The following is a 20,797-nucleotide window of genomic DNA, read 5'->3' on the forward strand; positions in this document are numbered from 1 at the left end:
CACACCATGAGGTCCGTGACACACACACATGGCTAATAATCACCCAAATCTTTTTATTATATATTTTTATGAAATTTTTTATAATTTGTTAATTCAATATATTTACTTGGATATAAATTATTGGGAATTTTAAATCCTTGCCGTCAGCCCCCCTCACCCCAACTTTTTTTCGGTTATGATGGACTTTCCTTGTCCTTTTTTGTGTTCTATGGCCTACAAAAAATATGAATCCACAACCATATAGATATAGACCCAAAATGTCTCGCATACCCTAAAACTAAACTTACATTTCCTACATATAAGAAAGCTCCTTCCTTTGTCATTCTCACACAGTCTCATCTTCACCCACCCCCCCAATCTCACTCTCTATTTTATAGTCTTCACTGGCTCTCTTCTGCTATTGTCTGTACTGCACAATGAGGAGAGAAAAATAAAAAATGCTCACCCTTGCAAGCCACAATCTTTGATAAAAACTTATTCAAGAACTCTCTTTTGATGAGATTTTCTTGGGTTCTGAGAGATTTTTGAGGTCCTTTCAATGGCAGAAAGTCATGACTGTTCCACCTCAAGCCTTCTCTGTGCAGAGAACACCAACACTTGTTTTGATGATGTTGATGGCAATGCCACAGATGGGTTTGGGGTTTCCCCTTCTTGGAACCACCAAAACAATCACACACACAATAAAGACTCGATTTTTGACAATATTAGATCCGAATCCTTGGAGGGTTTTCCACTGCAGAGTGAGGAGAGAGTGAGGGAGATGGTTGAGAGGGAGAGAGAGCATTTACCCAGAGATGATTATCTCAAGAGACTGCGCTGTGGGGACTTGGACTTGAGTGTTAGGAGACAGGCTCTTGATTGGATTTGGAAGGTTGGTCCAATTGATTTTTTCTCAAATGGTTTTTGGATTTTATCCCATTGATTGTTGGTTTGATTCTCTTGTGGTTTTTATGAGTATTTCAGATTTATGCAACTGTGTTTTTGTTTTCAAGAACATGTTATGGTTATTATCAAGACTAATTTCTTAACAATGTTCAATTTTCTCATAGAATTTCATTTTCATTTATGAAATGTGTTTTCTGTGCTTTACCTTGTTTAATCAATTTCTAAGTTGTCTATGAATCTTGTGTTCATTCCTTAACAAGTTTTGTGTGGTAACTCGAATGGATTGTTTAGTTTGATTTGAGTTTTCCTTCTATCTTTGCCATTCATTCCCATTTTGACAAATTCTTGGTTTATTGTTTCTCGTGTCAGATTGATAATTTGTTCATCAAATATAATCTCTTTCTTGATTCATGAGAGGGTCACTTCTCTTAGTGACTGGGTTTTGTTCATTGTGATCAACAGGCTTATGATCATTACAGTTTTGGACCATCAAGCGTGTGTCTATCCATGAACTACTTGGATCGCTTCCTATCAATTAATGAATTGCCAGTAAGTTCGGAAATTGAAAGCAAGTATGCCTGTTTCTTTGATTTTATTCTTATTATTGTGTTTCCTTATTGATTATCTCTATCCTTGATGTTTGTTTACCATTTTTCTTGGGCATGTAGAGAGATAAAAGTTGGGCTGTGCAATTGTTAGCTGTAGCTTGTATGTCATTAGCAGCCAAAATGGAGGAGACTAACGTGCCTCAGTTGGTAGATTTACAGGTATAAAATTCATGCACAATAATTTGAAGTTGTTGGTTTGGCAATTTGGTATGTTCTGAATTTGGTATTGATTTGATCCGGTTGCCTTTGTGATGAGTGATTGAGTGCAGGTGGGAGAACCTAAGTTTGTGTTTGGAGCTAACTCTATACAGAGAATGGAGCTTCTGGTGCTGGGCACATTGGGTTGGAGGATGCGTGCTCTTACCCCTTGCTCATTCATTGATTACTTTCTAAGCAAGATTAACAAAGTTCAGTATCCATCAATATTATCCATTTCTAGATCAGTACAACTAATATTAAGCACAATCAAAGGTCTGTCCCCATTTGTTGTGTTACATTCTGTACTTGGATGTTCTTGAGGATTAATGGGTGTGATGCAGTGCTGGGTGGGAATTGATTGCAGGTATTGACTTCTTGGAATTCAGGCCCTCTGAAATTGCTGCAGCGGTGGCCATTTCTATTTCAAGGCAAATTCAAGAAGTGGACATTGATAAGGCCATGTCTTGTTTCAAACATGTAGAAAAGGTAAAACTGGTGGTGCCCACTGAAATAAACCCAGGACAGGACATATCTGCTTTTGCTTATAAAAAGATTTTGCCTTTTATATTTGTTCCAATTTGATGAGCTTATGAGAAATTTAGTTTATGTGTGGGATTTTGCAGGAAAGGGTCGTGAAGTGTCTTGAACTGATGAAAGATTTGTCATTGATTAGTGGGTCTGCTAATTTGGCAAGTAACTTAGCTTCATCTGTGCCCCAAAGCCCTGTTGGGGTTTTAGATGCTGCTTGCTTGAGCTATAAAAGTGATGAATTAACAGTTGGGTCATGTGCAAATTCTTCACATAATAGTCCAGATACAAGGGGAAGACACCAGACAGATCATCTAAAGTAGAATTCAAAGTCATGACGTGTGAATTTTTATCCTTCACACCCTAGTCCAATCAGTTTGGTTGAATGGGATTTTTGGTGTGGTTTTGGAAGTGCCCCTTTTGTTACAAAGGAAGAGAGAGAAAGAGAGAGAGAGAGAGAGAGAGAAAGAGATAGTTTTGAATAAATAAATTAAGGTAGAATGCAATTAAGGAGGTGTCAGTGTCATACTTATTGCATGAGAAAGAAAGTCATTAGCTATTTATAATCACAAATTCTGAGACAGCCATTATATATTAGGAATTGGTGGTGGTTGTCTTGGTGGATTAGTATGTGTTTAGAAAAATACAGCTTTTTGTTGTAGCTTCCATTTCAAATGAGAGAGAAAAGGAAGTGAGGGAGATATAATAGAAGGAATATTTCTTAAATTTGTTTTCTTTCTTCCAATGAGAAATAGAAAAATATCCATCAATCAAGTTTTGAAACAGAAATTAGTTTGTCCTTAACCAAAGAACCATGGTTGTTGCCTTACTACTTCTAATATTACCACGCCCCATATGGATTGATGACAAATTAGATTAAACGATGTCGTTTTGGCTCTTGTAATAATTATTGTGTTTTGTCTGTTTATCGTTCTTGGAATTGGAAATGGCCAAGCTGGGCCCTCCAGCCCTGAGCCCAGCCAGGCCCACAACTCTCTTTTTTGTTTTGATTGTGACCGGTCAACATCTGGGCTTGCTCTGCACCCATCCTGTTAAGTCTAACGTAATAATGATGAAAAAAAAGGTACAGAGTATAAGAAACCTTGGGAATGCACTGTAGTGTGTAGCGTACAGAGCTAATTCATTGTGGACGCATATGTGATTTGCGTTTCAGAGTGAGACTTGAGATGAACTGATGGCACGTGTGGTCAATTTTTTTATTTTAAAAAGTAGAGTAGTTTTATACTTTTATTGTGGGCCTTTTTTTATTTTTTATTTTTATTTTTACTAACAAAACAATGAAAAGTGAAATTATTACTCTAGGTTTGACTCCATAGTGATGGTGGTAATAATTTCTCAGTATGTTGGTTTTCCTCTAAGAAATTATAGCTTTTGTTGTAGCTAACTTCTCACTTTTGACAATGATAGGAGTAAAGTTATTGTCAAAAATAAAAATCGAACCGGTTGGTGGGAGATTTAAAATGATAATAATAATAATAAAGAAAGAGATAATACGTCAATTATGGTTAATATGTTTTCAAGTGTTTGTTAAAACTTTTAATTTCAGTGTCATGACTCATGACTATGATAAAAGAGTGTGAAGTAGCTTTCTCTGTTAACTTCATCCATTATAGGTTTTATGAGTTTGTTCGTAGAATTTTATCAAATTAGTGTTTTGAGTTTAAAATAAGTGTTTGTTAAAAAGCTGTAAGAAATTGTAGTTACAAAACAAAGTTTTAAGTTTTTAAAACACTTTTTTATACTCTCAAGACGCCTAATCAAACGAACTTTAAACAAGCTTCATGAAAACTCAATTTTTCATGAAAATTTTTATACGTAGGTGCCATAAAGAGGTTCATGAAAACCAAAATTTTCTCTCAAAAAGTGACATTTTCAGCTCTCTCTCTCTCTCTCTCTCTCTCTCTTATAAAAATATAATTACCTATCCAACGTATGACCTTTACCTGTTTACCAATGTTTGCAACTGTAAACAAGCACTAGCTCAAACAGTCAAAAATAGAAAACAGCATTATAATATGAAAAACCTTAATTGATTAACAACAGCTAAGCACTGCCAATTCTATAATTAAAATTAAGCCAATTATAACAGACTACGATTATGTACTATCAAGGATCCCAATAGTATATAAACTTAAATTTACATGTCATATGATATGAGATGGAAGTGACGAACCAACAGTACTAGTAAGTTACAGAAGGCAATTTGCCTTGAAACTTTAAAAGAAACCAACTCAGAGATAGATATTAAACTAAAATGACTCGATCAGCCTTAAACTTTGAGTGCCTAATTTTATATTTTAAAACCTTCCTATTTATACATTTTTCAGCTCTATCTCTGACTCTCTCCATGTGTATTTGTGTACGGGGATGGGGGGAACACAAGATGCTCAGTGAGTCAGTGCCACTGCAAAATTAGTCGAGGTTCGGCACCAAAATTTTCAGCTCTGACTTATTGTAGTAACTGAGAAATATTTAAATTGATTTCTCTGAGGTTCTTAATTTTAGTTTGGTATAAATTGTCTCTTGCTACTTGCTAGAACCAATATATAATTATATATAAACACAGGGCGACAATTACAAATCATCTTTACGAAATGTGAATGTGAACATCCTTTCATTCCTTTTTACTCCAAATTAAATATGTATAAACACATTGTGAGGTACTTGTCTTTAATGTGATCCAAGTACTAACATTTTCCTTGCCAAATATTTCTTTTTTTGGGTAACGGTGCCCTTGTGCACACAGTTTATCATACAATTGATTGAATTTTTTTTATAAACAGTCGAGTCACTTTTAATTTAGGAAACTTATTTATTAGTTTTTGTTATTTCTAATATATATGAGATTGATTTTGAGTGAGGACACTATTAACTTGTATAAAATTTTTTATTTTTTATTTGGTAAATTTTTTTATTTTATAATATTGTTACAAAAAGAAAAGGGTCCAAAAATAATCACAGACCAGCACAAGACCCAATGAAGAACTTTTCTAAGTGTGCGTGGTGGTTTTTAAGAAACCAAAAAAACAAAAAAACAAAGGTGGGCGTCCTGGTGAACAAGATGGCACTATATATCATCACTATGTAAAGAAATATGGAAGATGGGTAAAAGGGTTTGGTGACTTTGGCCAGAGCTCTCACGAGAATCATAACCCTTTTGTTTTGTCAATGGCTTTGGATGGTAAAGAAAGCATTAAATTAATATTGTCCAGTTCCACAATGTGAGCTTAATGGTAGGAAAATGATCTTTCAGTTACAAGGCATAACAGATTGACATAGGGAAGACAAAAAGAAAAGTACAAATACAAAAAGTTTTTGAAGTTCCATAATTTAGCCTTGGGGCTTGGTCAATCATATTCTGTCTCCAATTTAAAACCTTAAAATCATATCAGATACATATAGATTATTACTGACTTACTGTTTATTCTGCTAACTTAATGGGGCTCATTTTAGAGAGAGAGACAGAGAGCCTCTTACTCTAAAATTTAGATGGACTCGGTTATGTGTACGAGTTTGTAAGGAAAATTCAAACTTTTACTGAGTGAGGAGCTGATGTAAAATCTTTGACCAGTCAGACGGTACTATTATTATTATTATTCAGTGAACTTAGTTTAACGAGTTATTCATGTTGTCACGTGCTGATGTGCATAAGCCATACGAAAAATACAGCTATTTTATTGGTGAAGAACACAGTGATTGCTTTGTACGAGCAAAGCATACATCTTTTTTTAAAGAAAAAGGGAAAGAGAGAAGGCATGAACGTATTAATCTTTGCTTTCATGTGCATTAGCCAGGCTAGGAGCACTTTCAGATTTCTGCTATACTATCATCACCAACACGTACAGTGATTCCCTTGTGTTAGTTTGTACACAAACAATAACACCACCCCAAAGATGCTAAACAAAAAGAAGGGACGAGCTTGATTATTAGGATATGTAGGAGGTGATAACTTGTACAAAGGATATATACAAAAATATTCTTGCATTCATGCGTGTTACATAAATGTGACGGTGTCTTATTTATCAAGTATAATATCATCCTTTCATGTATATGAGGTTCATGTGTAGATTTCACATGTAAAAGAAATGTTGCATACACCTATATTACAGAAGATACTTTTTTTGTGAGAGAAGTATTACTTAAGATTTTTTTTCCTAGTGAGAGAAGTATTATGTACACATGTTATATCATAAGATGCTTATGATTCATAGAGCTATAACTACCACCATATTATGGGCAACACTTTTTGCACAAAATATGATCAATGTATGATGGGATCAACCAACTTTAATGCAAGTTGTACGGTTATTAAAAAAAAAAAAAAAACCTAAGTATAACTCAGTAGATATTAAAGACAAAGTTAACTTCAATTCATTGCGCGATGATTTAAATGGATATTCACATATATTTTTAATTACACGGCTTATTTAATAGTTATGAGATTCATTTTAATGATTTAATAAGTTATATAATTAAAATACATATGAATGATCTTATGAATCAACAAGAATATTTTGGATGAGATCCTCCAATCCAATTTGAAGAAAAACTTTGTTATTGTAGTGCCTCCACTATGTACACATCTTGGCATGAATGACAAACTTCATATGGGAAATAACAAGTCCTTATTACTTCTATTAGTGTTATTCATGGTATTTTTGTTCCCTCAATTTGAATCCAATCACTCTTACTCACTATTACATCAATCACTCTTTCTTTCCACATAGCCAAATCATCTCATATTGCTAACACAGAAAATTGTTAGAGGCTATCATAAAGACAAGGGCAAGGCTAGATGCACACTAAAAGTTGATTTAATGAGGCAATCATAAAGACCAGGGCAAGGCTAGATGCACACTAAAAAGTTGATTTAATTAAAGCATATGATTCGGATGAGTGGGACTTTATTCTTCACTGTCTCATTGCTGTTAGTGTGCCTCCAAAGTTTTTCTCTTGGGCCAAAGAATGTATGCCACCCCAAAGTTCTCTATATCTTTTAATGGTGGGCTGGTGGGTTATTTCAATGGTAGAAGGGGGCTGAGGCAAGGGGATCCATTGTCCCCCTTACCTCTTTGTTTTGGTTATCAACTAAACTCTATATTCATAACTCACCAAAGTTCAAGTTTCATCTAAAGTGTAAAAGTTTAAGGCTAACTCACCTTTGTTTTGCCAATAATTTGGTGAGTTTTTCTGCTATAGATATCCATTCAATAAGCCTGGTACAAACGGCTTTAGAAGCCATCAATATAGCATCTCTGGGCTGGTTGCTTCGAAGTTAAGTTTTGCCAATAATTTGGTGAGTTTTTCTGCTACAGATATCCATTTAGTAAGCCTGGTACAAACGGCTTTAGAAGCCATCAATGTAGCATCTCTGGGCTGGTTGCTTCAAAGTTAAGTTCTTTTTGTTGTTATCCCCTTTAGTCTAAAGATTCAAATTATTGTGATCATTCAATTCAAAGAGGAAGCTTCCTGTCAGGTACCTTTATAAGTGTTCTACTTATTTCGTGGAGGTAATTGTCTGAGAAAGAGTGTTTTAGTTGACAAAATCACAGCCAAAGTTAATTCTTGGTCCCTGAAATATTTGTCTTATGCCAGAAAACTTTAATTAATACAATCATTTTTGTTTAACTTTCAAAATAACTGGTCTAGAATGTTTATTCTCCCTAAAAAAGTCCTTGGAGCCGGGGAACAAAGATTGACTAGCTTTCTTTGGAATAGTTTGGCTAGTTTTGCAATTGGTGCCAAAATAAATTGGGATTTGCTGTGCAAGCTAAAAAGTGAGGGAGGATTAGGCTTAAAGAGGATTGAGGAATGGATCAAGACAGCTATCAGAGGTTTCATTTGGTCATTGTTTGCTTAGGCTGGATCTTTATGGGTTCCTTGGGCCAAAACTAACCTCTTAAAGGGCAGTTGTTTTTGGATTATTAATATTCCCCAGGATTGTACGTGAAGTTTAAGAGCATTTACATCAGTTTGTGTATAATAGAAAAATGAATCAAGAGAGCTATCAGAGGTTTCATTTGGTCATTATTTGCTTAGGCTAGATCTTTATGGGTTCCTTGGGCCAAAACTAACCTCTTAAAGGGCAGTTGATTTTGGATTATTAATATTTTTTAGGATTGTCCGTGAAGTTTAAGAACATTTATATCAGTTTGTGTATAATAGAAAAATGGATCAAGACAACTATCATAGGTTTCATTTGGTCATTGTTTGCTTAGGCTGGATCTTTATGGGTTCCTTGGGCCAAAACTAACCTCTTAAAGGGCAGTTGCTTTTGGGTATATACATCTGATAAAGGACACCATCCAGAAGCCACCAATCACGCCAAAGAGAACGTTGGAGGCAGTTCCAACTTCAAATCTGAGCAGCATCCTTTCTAAGTTTTAAAATCTTCCTTGGAGCATTTGCATTCGTACAAAAATTCATGTCTATTTTAGGAGAAAATATATCCTGTTACGGGGTATGTCTCCTCCTATTTTAGCATAAGAATCTGCTTTTTTCTTTTTTCTATTTTATATACTTAGCTTTTTCTATTTTATAACCTACTCTTTTCTTTTTTCTACTCTTACGTAAATCTAATGTGAGGTGTTTTGAAAAATAAGTATATAAAATAGAAAAAAGAAAAAAATAGATTCTTGTGCTAAAATAGGAGGAGACATACCCCGTAACAGGATATATTTTCTCCTAAAATAGACATCAATTTTTGCACGAATGCAAATGCTCTAAGGAAGATTTTAAAACTTAGAAAGGATGCTGCTCAGATTTGAAGTTGGAACTGCCTCCAACATTCTCTTTGGCGTAATTGGTGGCTTCTAGATGGTGTCCTTTATCAGATGTATAGACGATAGAGTTGTTTAGTGCATGTTTTAGCTGGTTCTCTGAATGTTATGGTTTCTAGTGTTTTGCAGGATCGGGGTTGGCATTGGCCTCCAGCTAAATATGAAGACCTAGTAACTATGCAAAGTATACTCCCATTAATAGAGCTGGTGGACGAAGATAGGTATTGGATCCCTTCAAAGTCTAGTTTGTACTCTTGTTTTAGTACCTGGAGCTATATAAGAAGGAAAAATCTCGAGGTCAAGTGGTGGAAACTAATATGGTTCCAGGGTGCAATACCTAAGTATGCTTTCATTGGTTGGCTGGCTAGCTATCTAGAATAGATTGTTGAGGAAAGAGAGGCTTTTTAAAGTTAGGTATATGTGCTAATAATGCTAGCTGTGTAATCTGCCGAAATAGAATTGAGGATAGGGGCATCTTTTCTTTGAGTGGCCTCTTGTCCAAAAGAGTGTGAAAAACTATTATGGATCGGTGCTTTATCAGGAATCTTAAATTTCTTTGGCAGAAATCATGTTGTGGGGGAGAAGATCATCTGAGGGAAGGAGTTTAGATATGTGGTATGCAAAATTGTTTTATGGTCCGGTGTCTATCACCTGTGGCAGCTCAAAATCAATGTTCTTCGTCAAGGTAGGATTAATTTTGAAGAGATTATTGCCAAGAGTCTCATTATCAGCCTTTTTACTTTACATAGATTATTAACAAGAGTCTCATTGTCAGCCTTTTTACTTTACATATGTACTGGTTGGAGGTGTTTTTAACATAAACATCCAGAGTTCAAATCCTCCTCTCCCATTATATCTATTGAATTCTCAAAAAATTTCTGAAGAGATTATCATCAAAAGTGTTAAATGGGAAGTTAAAGAAGGGTGAAAACAGGCGGTTTCTGCATCTGTGTTAAACAGAGCAGAGTTGTGCTCTTGGAGCATCTCTCGCTCAGTTCTTAGGTGCCCTCCTTGTAGATGGTTTGAGTGTTTAGATTTCCCATCCTTGTTTGCTTTTGTTTCTGTCTTGAGATGCTGGCTGGCCTAGCTGGTTCCTTTTTGGTGCTTTTATGCTGTATTGATATACATGTTTCTTTTAAAATAAATTTGCTTATTCATCAAAAAAAAATTCTCACATCATTTCATCAATGGGACCGACTCTTTATCTTTAATCTTATTTCTTCATTCCACATCCTATCTTTTCTTATATTTCTACTTATCCATATATTCTTGTTTCGTTCACAGCATGTTATGAACATGTTTCGTAATAGCCCAACATTCAAATATAACATTACTTATTGGAGTCTCAAGGCTGATAATTTAAACTCAAGTAAATATGATCCAAAAAATGCAACTAAATTTTATAAGCTAGACCACTACGGACGGGTCTAGTTTGCATAGTCTTTAACTGTGGCTGACATATATCATAGTTACAACAAATTTTGTACAAATCGTTGTAATAAACATTAAATCTAAAGAATAAATTGCCAGATGATTCCTCTGGAACTTTATTGTCAAGGAAATCTGAGAGCAATGAATCCAAAATATTACCTCATCTTTGCTTGGTAGAGGGAATGTAATCCTCTGATATTTATTTCTTCTACAGCATGCGGTGACCAGACTAACAAAAAACCTTTTGATGCTGGTATCTGTCCTAGACTCTACTCTTTGGGAGCTTATATAGATATATTTTCAAGTATTATAACTTAAATAAAATCATTAGAGAAAGTCAGGCTGGCCTGTTGAAGTCAAGCATCGATGCCACATTCTACTGTTCGGGTCCACCAGCCTGGGATAAGAAATGACTTCAGGAATTGGAAGATAGACATAGTGAGTGTTGCATATGCCTACAGTAATGCCACTATATCCAGCAAATGCGCCATGAACCTGCCAAACCCACACATCCATATTGAATAGACATTAGCAGGACTGAACCATCTCAAAAGACATGAAAAAGCTAATGGAAATCTGAAAACAAGTGAAAGAGGCACTTAAAGAACAACCCTATATATGAAATGACTAGCAAACCCTAGGTGATTTGAGCGATGCTCACTTGAACTTTGGCCAAGTCAAAATGATTAAGTTTGATCAATCGCTGAAACTGCCAGATCTCAGCTTGCCATCTCAGGCATGCTTGAGCTCTCATAGGCTTGCCAATTGAAACAAGGCAAGTTTGAGGTTGAGTTAAATAGGGCACTGATCAAGCCACAATCTTAAATGGCCCAGCCAAATTGAGCATAGATGCAATTACAAAAGGCAATTTCTGATCCAACCCTGGAATCAATATATTTGCTGAACCAATTTCTGAACAGGACCAAAGTTCACAGCTGGACCTACCAGGTCCATAGATGTCAATAAGAGATAAAATTTCCTAACTATATTAGTATATTTAAGACTCTTTTTTATTTCACTCTCCGTATGACTGGATGACTGCTTCAAGTGGTCACTTTTTTTCTAACTTGAACGAATTTCTATATATGTGCAACTTTAGATGATGTTCGTAGCAAACCAAGTACACTTCCTATGTACACAGGATGCTTTGTTTGTTATTCTCTTCAATAAAGATTTTCAATTACTTTGAAAAAAAAATAAAAATAAAGATCCTAACTGGAAACTGTGAAGTTTCAATCCTTTTCTGAAAAAACTTCTACTGACTTCAATTTTTATTTTGTAACAAACCTTTTATTTTATTTTTAATTTTTAAGTTACACATGCACATAGTGGGGTTTTTTTTTTTAATGGTTAAGCCCATCTGCTCTCGCTGCTTACTGTCATCCTCCATCTACTGTGTCATTTTTATTTTTTATTTTAAAAAAGACCATGCTGACAATGTAATTAATGCTTTTCATTTCTAAATCTCTAGCTGAATGGAAAAAGGGGATATTGTTAAAATACTTAAAAACTTAAAATTTATAATTATTATCACATGCTTCGTTACAATGTTTTTTTTTTTTAATTTGATTGTTAGTTACAATAATTTTAATTATTATCACTATTTAACAAACAAAAAAAAAAGCTTAAAATAATATAAAATATACAGAACAATATAAATAAATAATTAGCTGTTGTGTCTCGTGTCATGTTATATCTGTGCTTCTTAGGTTTCACATGCACATTTCCACTGAAAATCAGTTCTAAATTCAGCATTTCACGTACATAACCCACCGTGATTGGTTCTTAGTCTAGACGTACTGGACATAAAACCAATTCAATTTTGAACTTGTTTTATTTGGTTCTAACTTAAGTCTAGACACACTGGATGTAAAACCAATTCGATTTTGAACTTGTTTTATTTTTGGTTCAGCTTATATAAGAATTTAATCAGTTTTTTGGTTTGCCAAAAACCTCACTAGTACCACCAATTATTATTGAACCAAACCCAGAAAACTGGTCCAACCTTGATTATGATAAAGCATCCTATTTCGCAACGTACATAACCCACCGTGATTGGTTCTTAGTCTAGACGTACTGGACATAAAACCAATTCAATTTTGAACTTGTTTTATTTGGTTCTAACTTAAGTCTAGACACACTGGATGTAAAACCAATTCGATTTTGAACTTGTTTTATTTTTGGTTCAGCTTATATAAGAATTTAATCAGTTTTTTGGTTTGCCAAAAACCTCACTAGTACCACCAATTATTATTGAACCAAACCCAGAAAACTGGTCCAACCTTGATTATGATAAAGCATCCTATTTCGCGATGAAAGTCTTGATCTTGGTTCATCACAGTGTCAATAACCCAAACAATAGATGTTTATTTTTCTCAGGTCATCTACTTGCCCAGCTTCAATGTCATAGCAGTCCCCACTAAGGGATTGGTTGATAGTAGAGTTGTTGAGAAATGACTTCTTGGTCCTATGTTTTTACTTAAGATATTCTTGTGAATTGGGTTTAAACAAGATGAAGCCCTTGATTACATTCCCCAGAACTACCAAGTAAGAGATGCTAAGCTGTAGGCTAGTCTCTGGCCAATAAGGTCAAGTACAACAAATATTGGGCCTAGACATTGGCCATCACTATTGAAATCCTTACACCTGTGTACTGCTACATATCCAGGCAGTAGAGAGACTATATATTATTGTTAGAATAATGGTTGAGTGAGTAAATTCACCATACCCAATCAGCTTAATCTTTTGGGGCAAGTGGTAATTTAACATGGTACCAAAGCATGTGGTCTTGAGTTCGAACATTGTCTCTACTCTCTACTTTACCTCTTGTTTAAAAGTTACAAATTACATGTGTTGAGTCCACTCAGGGAGTGGATTTTGGACCCATAATGATGGGGAGTGTTAGAATAATCGTTAAACGATTGAATTCACTTATTCTTATTAGCTTAAACTTTTTAGATAAAGCTTAACAATTACTATGAGAGAGAGAGAGAGAGAGAGAGACTCACAGCATTTTGTCCTAGTACAGTGCATAGAATTCCATCTGATGCATTTGCACGGCATGCACGGATCATGTATGTGGGATCAATATACTTCACATCAACTGGAACACTAATCGCCTTGAAAGCTTTTTTAATCTGACAAAATAATGGTAATTAGATATCAGTAAATAGAGTAAGCCCAATGAATGTAGAGTATGATCCAAAGGATTCAAATTTTTTTTTTTTTTTTTTGAGTTGCCCAGAATACTAGTAATTCTTTGAAAGCAAGAAAGATTATACACAGCAGAATAAAATATTATGTTGACTCAAAAGCACCTGTGCCTTTTGAAATATTGCTTAATATGGTACAAAATGCAAAAGTGTCAACATTAAGTTCAATATAAAATATTTCAAAGAATATATGCTATCAGATTCAGTAACACAAGATAGCCATCATAGCTACGTCATCATTGAAACTTATCCTGTAGTTTGATGATGCCATCTTAGGAAAAATTGTATCTGAGTAATTAGAATAGAACCTCCAAGTCTTTTCATGATTGAATTCAGAGATATCAACGCAGCCTCTCACAACATATCCATCAAGAAAACAGAATTTTAAACGGGAAGAGAGAGAAAGGGAGGGAATTTGAGAAATAATGAGGGAATTTGACAAATGCAACATGGGCTAAATGTTTTAAAATACATGATCAGTAATAATTAATAAAATTATCTCCAATTCTAATGATTAAAAAAAAGGGAGGTTAATCAATTATTTCCAGCTAAGTACAGAAGCACATGGTCTTGTGCACTGCACATAACATCAAAGTAGTCAACTCACGAAATGTAGTCTTGGCAAAAGACACTAACAGAACTTAGATCCTGAAGGCTTGAAGATAGCACATTTTTAACTCTGACAAATGACAACTACAAGGTCAAACAACAATCCATTTTTATCTACGCAACACATATCAACTGATCTAACACATTAGACATTCAGCCAAGTCATCTCATTGTTCATCAACCCACTGACTTCGGTTGTCACTAGTATCATGGAGATCAAGATCACGTGAAATAAGTCAAAACACAAAACACAACCACCAACCTCTTGTTGAATGTGTACACCGATATCTCCGAATACAACGTTTCCAGATGCATCCTTAGCATTAGTTTTCTGAAGAAAATCCTGCATCAGGAAAAAACAAAGATTGAAAAATTTTACTGTGTATTAGGGGAAAAATATCAGGAAGAAGTTATAACATTTATGTGATGTTGTGGAATGTACAAAAATGGTTCATCATAGTTTTGATTGAAGCCAAAAAAGGACTGCACAATGACTATCACCTGATCAGTAATAGCATTCAACCTAAAACCAAAAATATGTAATCCTTATGCGACATACCTGTCCTGCTCCCTCTGCTACACAAACAACAGCTGAACCCTTTGTCTCAATTAGGTATTTCAGATGTCGCAGAACACCATGAGGCCCATGCAAATTAAAAGGTACCTTAAATGTGCACATCAGCAGTATTAGTAATGGCTAACAAAAATAATCATCCAAATGATCACTAGTAATAAGTACCTCAGGCATCTGATTAAAAAAAAAAGTACCTCAGGAATCAAACATATGTCAATTTGTCCACTCGCTAGGGCTGCATGCATAGCTATAAATCCACTGCTACGGCCCATCAATTTCACAATGCCAACACCATGATAAGCACTGTGTGCCTATTAACAAGATTAAGGCCATTTTTTTTTTTTTTTTTTTTTCATTTCACCATGAGGGGATCAACACCAGGAAATAATTCAGCAGGAACATTATATAGAGAAACATAAATATATGCAAAGGCAACTTAAAATGCATGTGAAGTACCTCTATATATGCAGAATTTATTGCTCTTTGTGCTTCTTCAACAGCTGTATCAAAACCAAAAGTTTTATCCATCAGCAGAATATCGTTGTCGATAGTTTTTGGCACACCAACTACAGCCACCTTCATCCGTCGTGTACGGCACTGAAAGCAGAAGATATATGAACTTAGGCCTCAGGAAGGATAAAAGGCAAGCCCCTAGAAGTAAATAGAGCAAGCACTTACAACTTGTAAAGACAAATTTAGGAAGGAGCCACAACTGCACCTCCTGTAAGATTTTTTTTATTAGTAAGTTACACATCCATTGGGTCTTGAACCCATGACCTCACCTTCCACCTTGCTTTCACTGGGGAGGAGGTGCCACTTAGGTGAGAGCTAATTGGCTCTTGACGTAATTATCTTCAAGGTATAGCAGTACATTATTTTTTGTGGGGGATAAGTAGCAGTACATCATTTTCTTTTTCTTTTTCTGTTTTGGATAAGTAGCAGTACATCATTATCTCATTTCCATTAGCCTTGAAGATGAAGATAACACTGATATTTTACAGTATATTGCATTCAAATGCATGTTCTCATTATTTATTTTGTTAATATTATTCATTTATTTAATTGACTTTATAACATGAACTTGTAATGGGAACCAGATAAACAACTCAGAAGCAATATTTTTTATTTGCTTCTCTGTGCAGATTCATTCTGGAAAGAATATCTTAATAATGCATGAGAAAACTAAATCAAATGGTGAGCAAAATTAGTACAAAAGCACAGGCTTAACAACCTCATTATGTATTGCATTGGCCCCAGCATGCGTGCCGTTCCCTCCCAACACAAAAAGCATGTTGATTCCTCTTTCCTGGCATTAACATGCAAAATATAAATCAGATGACTTCTATTATCTCCAGGAATTAAGATGCAATTTTGAAACAGTTAAGAAAGATTAAATTAGCACCTCCATACTGTCCACTATTTCACTAATGCTAGGTCCTCCACGTGAAACACCTAACAAGCTTCCACCAGAAAGATGGATATTCTGAACCACTTTTCTTGATAGCTGATGATCAAAGCCAAAACCTAAACAAATTAATCTACAACTCTAACCATAGTTTCAGAAACTAAAAGCATGCATTTATCTCAGGTACATAGAAAATTTTTTATAACACAATTAATGTTTAAAATAATTACAAAGGTGAGAGAACATACCGGCATTTCATTTAATTCTTTGGCAGAAAATCCACGATAACCAAAGGGAATACCTACAATCTTTTTTACACCATATATTTCGAGGGTAATGACAATCTGCAGCAGAATGTGATTTAAGTAATTACAATAAAATAAAATCTTAGGCATTCTGACTAGATATGCCCATATGGGGGTTCAAAAGAAATACATTTTGAAATGCTATACACCAATCATTTTGAATATTTGTCACCACCATTTGCCAGAATTCAGAGTGAGCTGTTACAAACTTACAGCCTCAAAATGCTGGGTGCATGTTTACTGTATTCAAGAAGGTTCTGAGAATGCAGATTAAACTCAAGTTTACATTTAGAGCAGTATTATGCTCAAGGGAATTTTTAATATATAGCAATATAATCATGTTAGGAATATTGCTTACTAATATAATTGCTTTGGTTCGGTTAGGTTCTGTGTTGTTGTTTTTAAGCACAGAAATTTGTTAAGCTCCAGAGATACTATCAAGCAAAGGTTTAGTTGATGTACAAAGAAATGCCAGAAACTAGATCAGACAATACAAATTAAGATGCTGCATGATTTCCACAATGTCCGAGACTGCTCTAAATGAGAAATGATAATTCATTCAAATAAGATTGCAAATTTGATGAGGGTAAAACTATAATCAATGTAATGAATGACCGCCACAAAAGAGTCATGACAATGACCTGTCTGATGACGTCATTGAGACCAGGGCAGAGCCCCCCACAAGTTACAATTGCTGCTTTCACCTCTTCTGGTCTGAAGTATATTTTCTCCCGAGGCCCAGCACGATGAACCCTGCCAAGTTCCAATGCATCACATTATTAAGTCACAGTTTAAATGAAATTTGATATTACATAAACCAAACACGCAAACACGTCAATTTCCTGAGAGAGTTTTGTAAAAAGTTAAAATATGACTACATGTGACATTTCACTTCTTTTCAAGACTGATGAAAGCTCATTTGCAGGAAACTTTTCTCAACATGCTTTGCTTATATTTTGTTCTTTCTAGAATGAGTTTAAATTTACAAATGGTAGAAACTACTGGATATGTATCAAACTGTTATCAGTCAGCATAATAATTACAGAAATGCCAAATCAGTGTGTTGCAACTCCTTCAGAGAGAAACTCCAACTTAACTGTGGTAACAACCACTCTCTAGAGACTCTATGGAATCACACATATCTCAACAGAAATCCAAGAGTACATTTTCTTGTGCAAATTCCAAGAGATGGTTGGTCGAATCAAAGCCACAAGTTATGGTAACTTTTTTTTATAGGTAAATTACACACTCATTTAATGGCTTTTAAACCCATGTTCTCACCCTTCACCAATTCTTGTGGGAAGAGGAAGTGTTATTTGAGCTACAGCTCATTGACTTCTTTTGAAAATTCTCAATAAACCTACATTCTAGATCATGGAATCATCTCACACAACTAAAATCCCTTTGCATTGCCTCTCTAAGCCATAATACCCCACCATGATTGCCTCTTGACAGCAAAGACAGGTAATTACTCCATGACTCACCAAGAAAAGAAAAAGGAGCCTTCTCGAAACTTTATCCTAGGTTGATCCCAGTTAAAACCTACACATTTATGTAACTCTCCCATCTTTCTCATAACGTCTTTGCGTTTTGCGAACCCCTAGGCCATGAGAGCCAAACCACCACCCATCATCACTACTGCTGTATGTTCACAAAAAAGTTATCATTGGCAAGCCTCTATAGATCTCCATTCACTCTAGGTTATACTAGTATATAAAAAATATCAAATATTTTTCTGAAAGCAACATTGAGTGTTTAAAGAATTTTCTAATCATTGCCACCAAATGCATACTCTGGATTTTCACAATCGTCTGAAAGAGAGTTAAGTACAGATAATTACCATTGTTCTACCCAAGTACAATCAGGATCAATGCATTCAGCACCAGCAGATGTAGGTGATGAGTAGTGTATGACCTGCAATATTGAATGAAAAGAAAAATTATGACAAAAGAGAAAGTAAATAGCTTGACAGAAAATATATCACATCCCTAGCATTTTGCACGGGAATATATACAAATCATGTTCTTGGTGCTCTAAATATGAACAATGAGGCGGCATCTAAAATTTAGTAATTTCTAAAAAAACTCACATTTAAGTGAAAGATAGGGCTATCATATCCTAAAAACATAGCAAGAATGAAGGAAAAAATGAAGTTCCTCAACTTTCAAAAATTGAAATTTGTACTTTGAATTTCTGCACTTAACTTGCATTGATTTCAAGTTTTCCCATTATACATCATCTTACACAACTAGCATCTTTTGCATCATATATAACTTTTTTTCCTGAGAAAAAAAAGAAGTGAAAGTATATGATTGGTCCCTACAATTTGAGTCAGGATCTATTTTATAGCCTAAATTTTGAATAGTTCTTTTCTAATCCTCAAAAAAAAGTAAACATGCCAAGTTAGTCCTTCCATAACAATGCTGTTATAACAGAGTGTCACATGGCTTTGCCAAATGTTTTCATATAAGCAAGAATTATAATGGCAAATTTACAGAAGGACTAGCTTTGTAAGTATACAATTTTTTGAGAACTAAAAATTAACATTTCAAAATTTTAGGATATAAAACAAAACTTGAGTCTAACTTTAGGGACCAAAACGTGTATATTTGCCAAAAGTACAAATTTAGGGTCATCAAAATCAAAATTACAAATTACAATGTTATTAGGATAAATTAATGACAAACATACAATGTCAATACTTTTTTTTGTGTGTTGATAATTCAATAGTCAGGGGTTTCTTGAATTGGATATCTTCGCCGAAATCATCAGATGTACCAATTGAGCTACAATGCTCTTGGCTACAACTTAATATATAGGAAATATAAAATATACCTTAAGAAGTACCCTGTCGTGGTTATTTATGTAACCATGCCACTCCTCATCTGATGGGTAACCTCCCGCAAACTCTTCTGATACTGGTGTCCTGTCAACACATATTACAAATACAATAATTAAAATTAAATTAAAAATTCAAAGCACATTTATAGAAGTACAAAGTTTGACCACAAACTTAGTTGTAACCTAAAGCTACAACAACAAATTCACCATTAGATCACATTTTCTTTTTATATCCTCAATGCTTACAAAATTTAAAGAAGAATAAATTGATCAATTGTTTAAATTACAAGTTTTTGTAGTATAAAATCATGAATAAAAAATAAGTTTATGACTGTTAAGAGAGGAAACAACATGCAATTCAGTAGTTAGATTTTCAAAATTCTTGATGTTAATTTTTTTTTTTTTAAACATTCATAAATACTATGTATTTATTGAGTTTAAGCTATTTTTAGTTGAATCAGCAACGCAATGCACCAAAAATTCCAGAGATTTGCGGAATGTTCCAATTCATACATAGTTTACAATTTTGCTGTGATAACACAATCACTAAAGCTTATTGAACTTCTTGAAGTGTGTTTACATGAACAACAACTTAATAAAAATTGAGAGAGAGAGAGAGAGAAGCAGACCTCATTCTGAGGCAAAAAGTGGAGGGAATGGAAACGGCGTCGTCGAAGACATCAGTGATGTGAGGGATGTTGAAGCGAGTTTCGAAGTCGTTTTGAAACTTGGATTTCCAGTCTGGATCACTGAAATCAATGGCGGGGCTGTGCTTGGCTAACTTGGCAGACACCCTGATCTTCTTGGCGAGTCTGGTTGTTGAATTCGATCCCTGAAAACGGGAGTTCAAGTAGGGGAAGGTGAGTCCATAGTAAGAAGAAGATGATGATGAAGAAGAAGAGAAGTCGTGGCCGGGAAGAGCGAGTTTGGGAGTGATCGCGTGCGACAGAGTGCCCATCAAAAAAGCGGAGATCACTAGGCTAACCGAACTGCGATCAGCCTCGAACAATGTGAAAGAGTTTTTTTTTTTTTGTTATTTGCTCTTGCAGGCCAAAAATACTTGTTCCTTTTTTTTTTTTTGGTTGATCGAACTATTGTACTTTCCAGAGAGAGAGAGAGAGAGAGTACAGACTTGGAGACAAAAGTGAATTCATAGGAGAAGTGTTGTGTTGGACTTGAATTAATTAAAAAACCTACGAGGCTTGTCAAAGTTCAACGGAGCTTTATGACCAAAATAACCTTGCGTGTACCTCTAATTACGGAATGGGGGACCCAAGCCGGCCTTTTTCTTTTTCTTTTCAATACTACCGGACAAGGACTACTAAAGGAGGTGGCTCAGAGCATTCTCATCGAGTCTTTCAAAGTGCTAAATGTCTAAATATTTGATATATTTACACACAT

At 34.8% G+C, this 20,797-nt stretch overlaps 2 protein-coding genes across 2 annotated transcripts; one reads left to right on the top strand and one right to left on the bottom strand.

The window, feature by feature from the left end:
- The first annotated feature begins 268 nt into the window (after positions 1-268).
- On the top strand, positions 269-3,008 carry LOC111991591 (cyclin-D4-2). Its single transcript, XM_024023375.2, has 6 exons — positions 269-871; positions 1,348-1,434; positions 1,554-1,652; positions 1,763-1,964; positions 2,056-2,177; positions 2,315-3,008. The coding sequence occupies exons 1-6, from the start codon at positions 539-541 to the stop codon at positions 2,540-2,542; spliced, it is 1,071 nt and encodes a 356-aa protein (XP_023879143.1). The 5' UTR covers positions 269-538; the 3' UTR covers positions 2,543-3,008.
- A 7,387-nt stretch (positions 3,009-10,395) lies between these two features.
- On the bottom strand, positions 10,396-20,541 carry LOC111991594 (ATP-dependent 6-phosphofructokinase 5, chloroplastic). Its single transcript, XM_065767551.1, has 13 exons — positions 20,026-20,541; positions 19,391-19,481; positions 18,396-18,469; positions 17,197-17,308; positions 16,499-16,594; positions 16,248-16,349; positions 16,077-16,151; positions 15,302-15,442; positions 15,040-15,156; positions 14,831-14,935; positions 14,534-14,614; positions 13,459-13,587; positions 10,396-10,945 (listed from the first exon to the last, which is right to left on the bottom strand). Exons 1-13 carry the CDS (start codon positions 20,352-20,354, stop codon positions 10,778-10,780), a joined length of 1,620 nt encoding a protein of 539 aa, XP_065623623.1. The 5' UTR covers positions 20,355-20,541; the 3' UTR covers positions 10,396-10,777.
- Between the last annotated feature and the right edge of the window lie 256 nt (positions 20,542-20,797).

This window comes from Quercus suber, unplaced genomic scaffold, assembly GCF_002906115.3.
Source record: "Quercus suber isolate HL8 unplaced genomic scaffold, Cork oak 2.0 scaffold_822, whole genome shotgun sequence".
In the NCBI taxonomy this organism is placed as follows: domain Eukaryota; kingdom Viridiplantae; phylum Streptophyta; class Magnoliopsida; order Fagales; family Fagaceae; genus Quercus; species Quercus suber.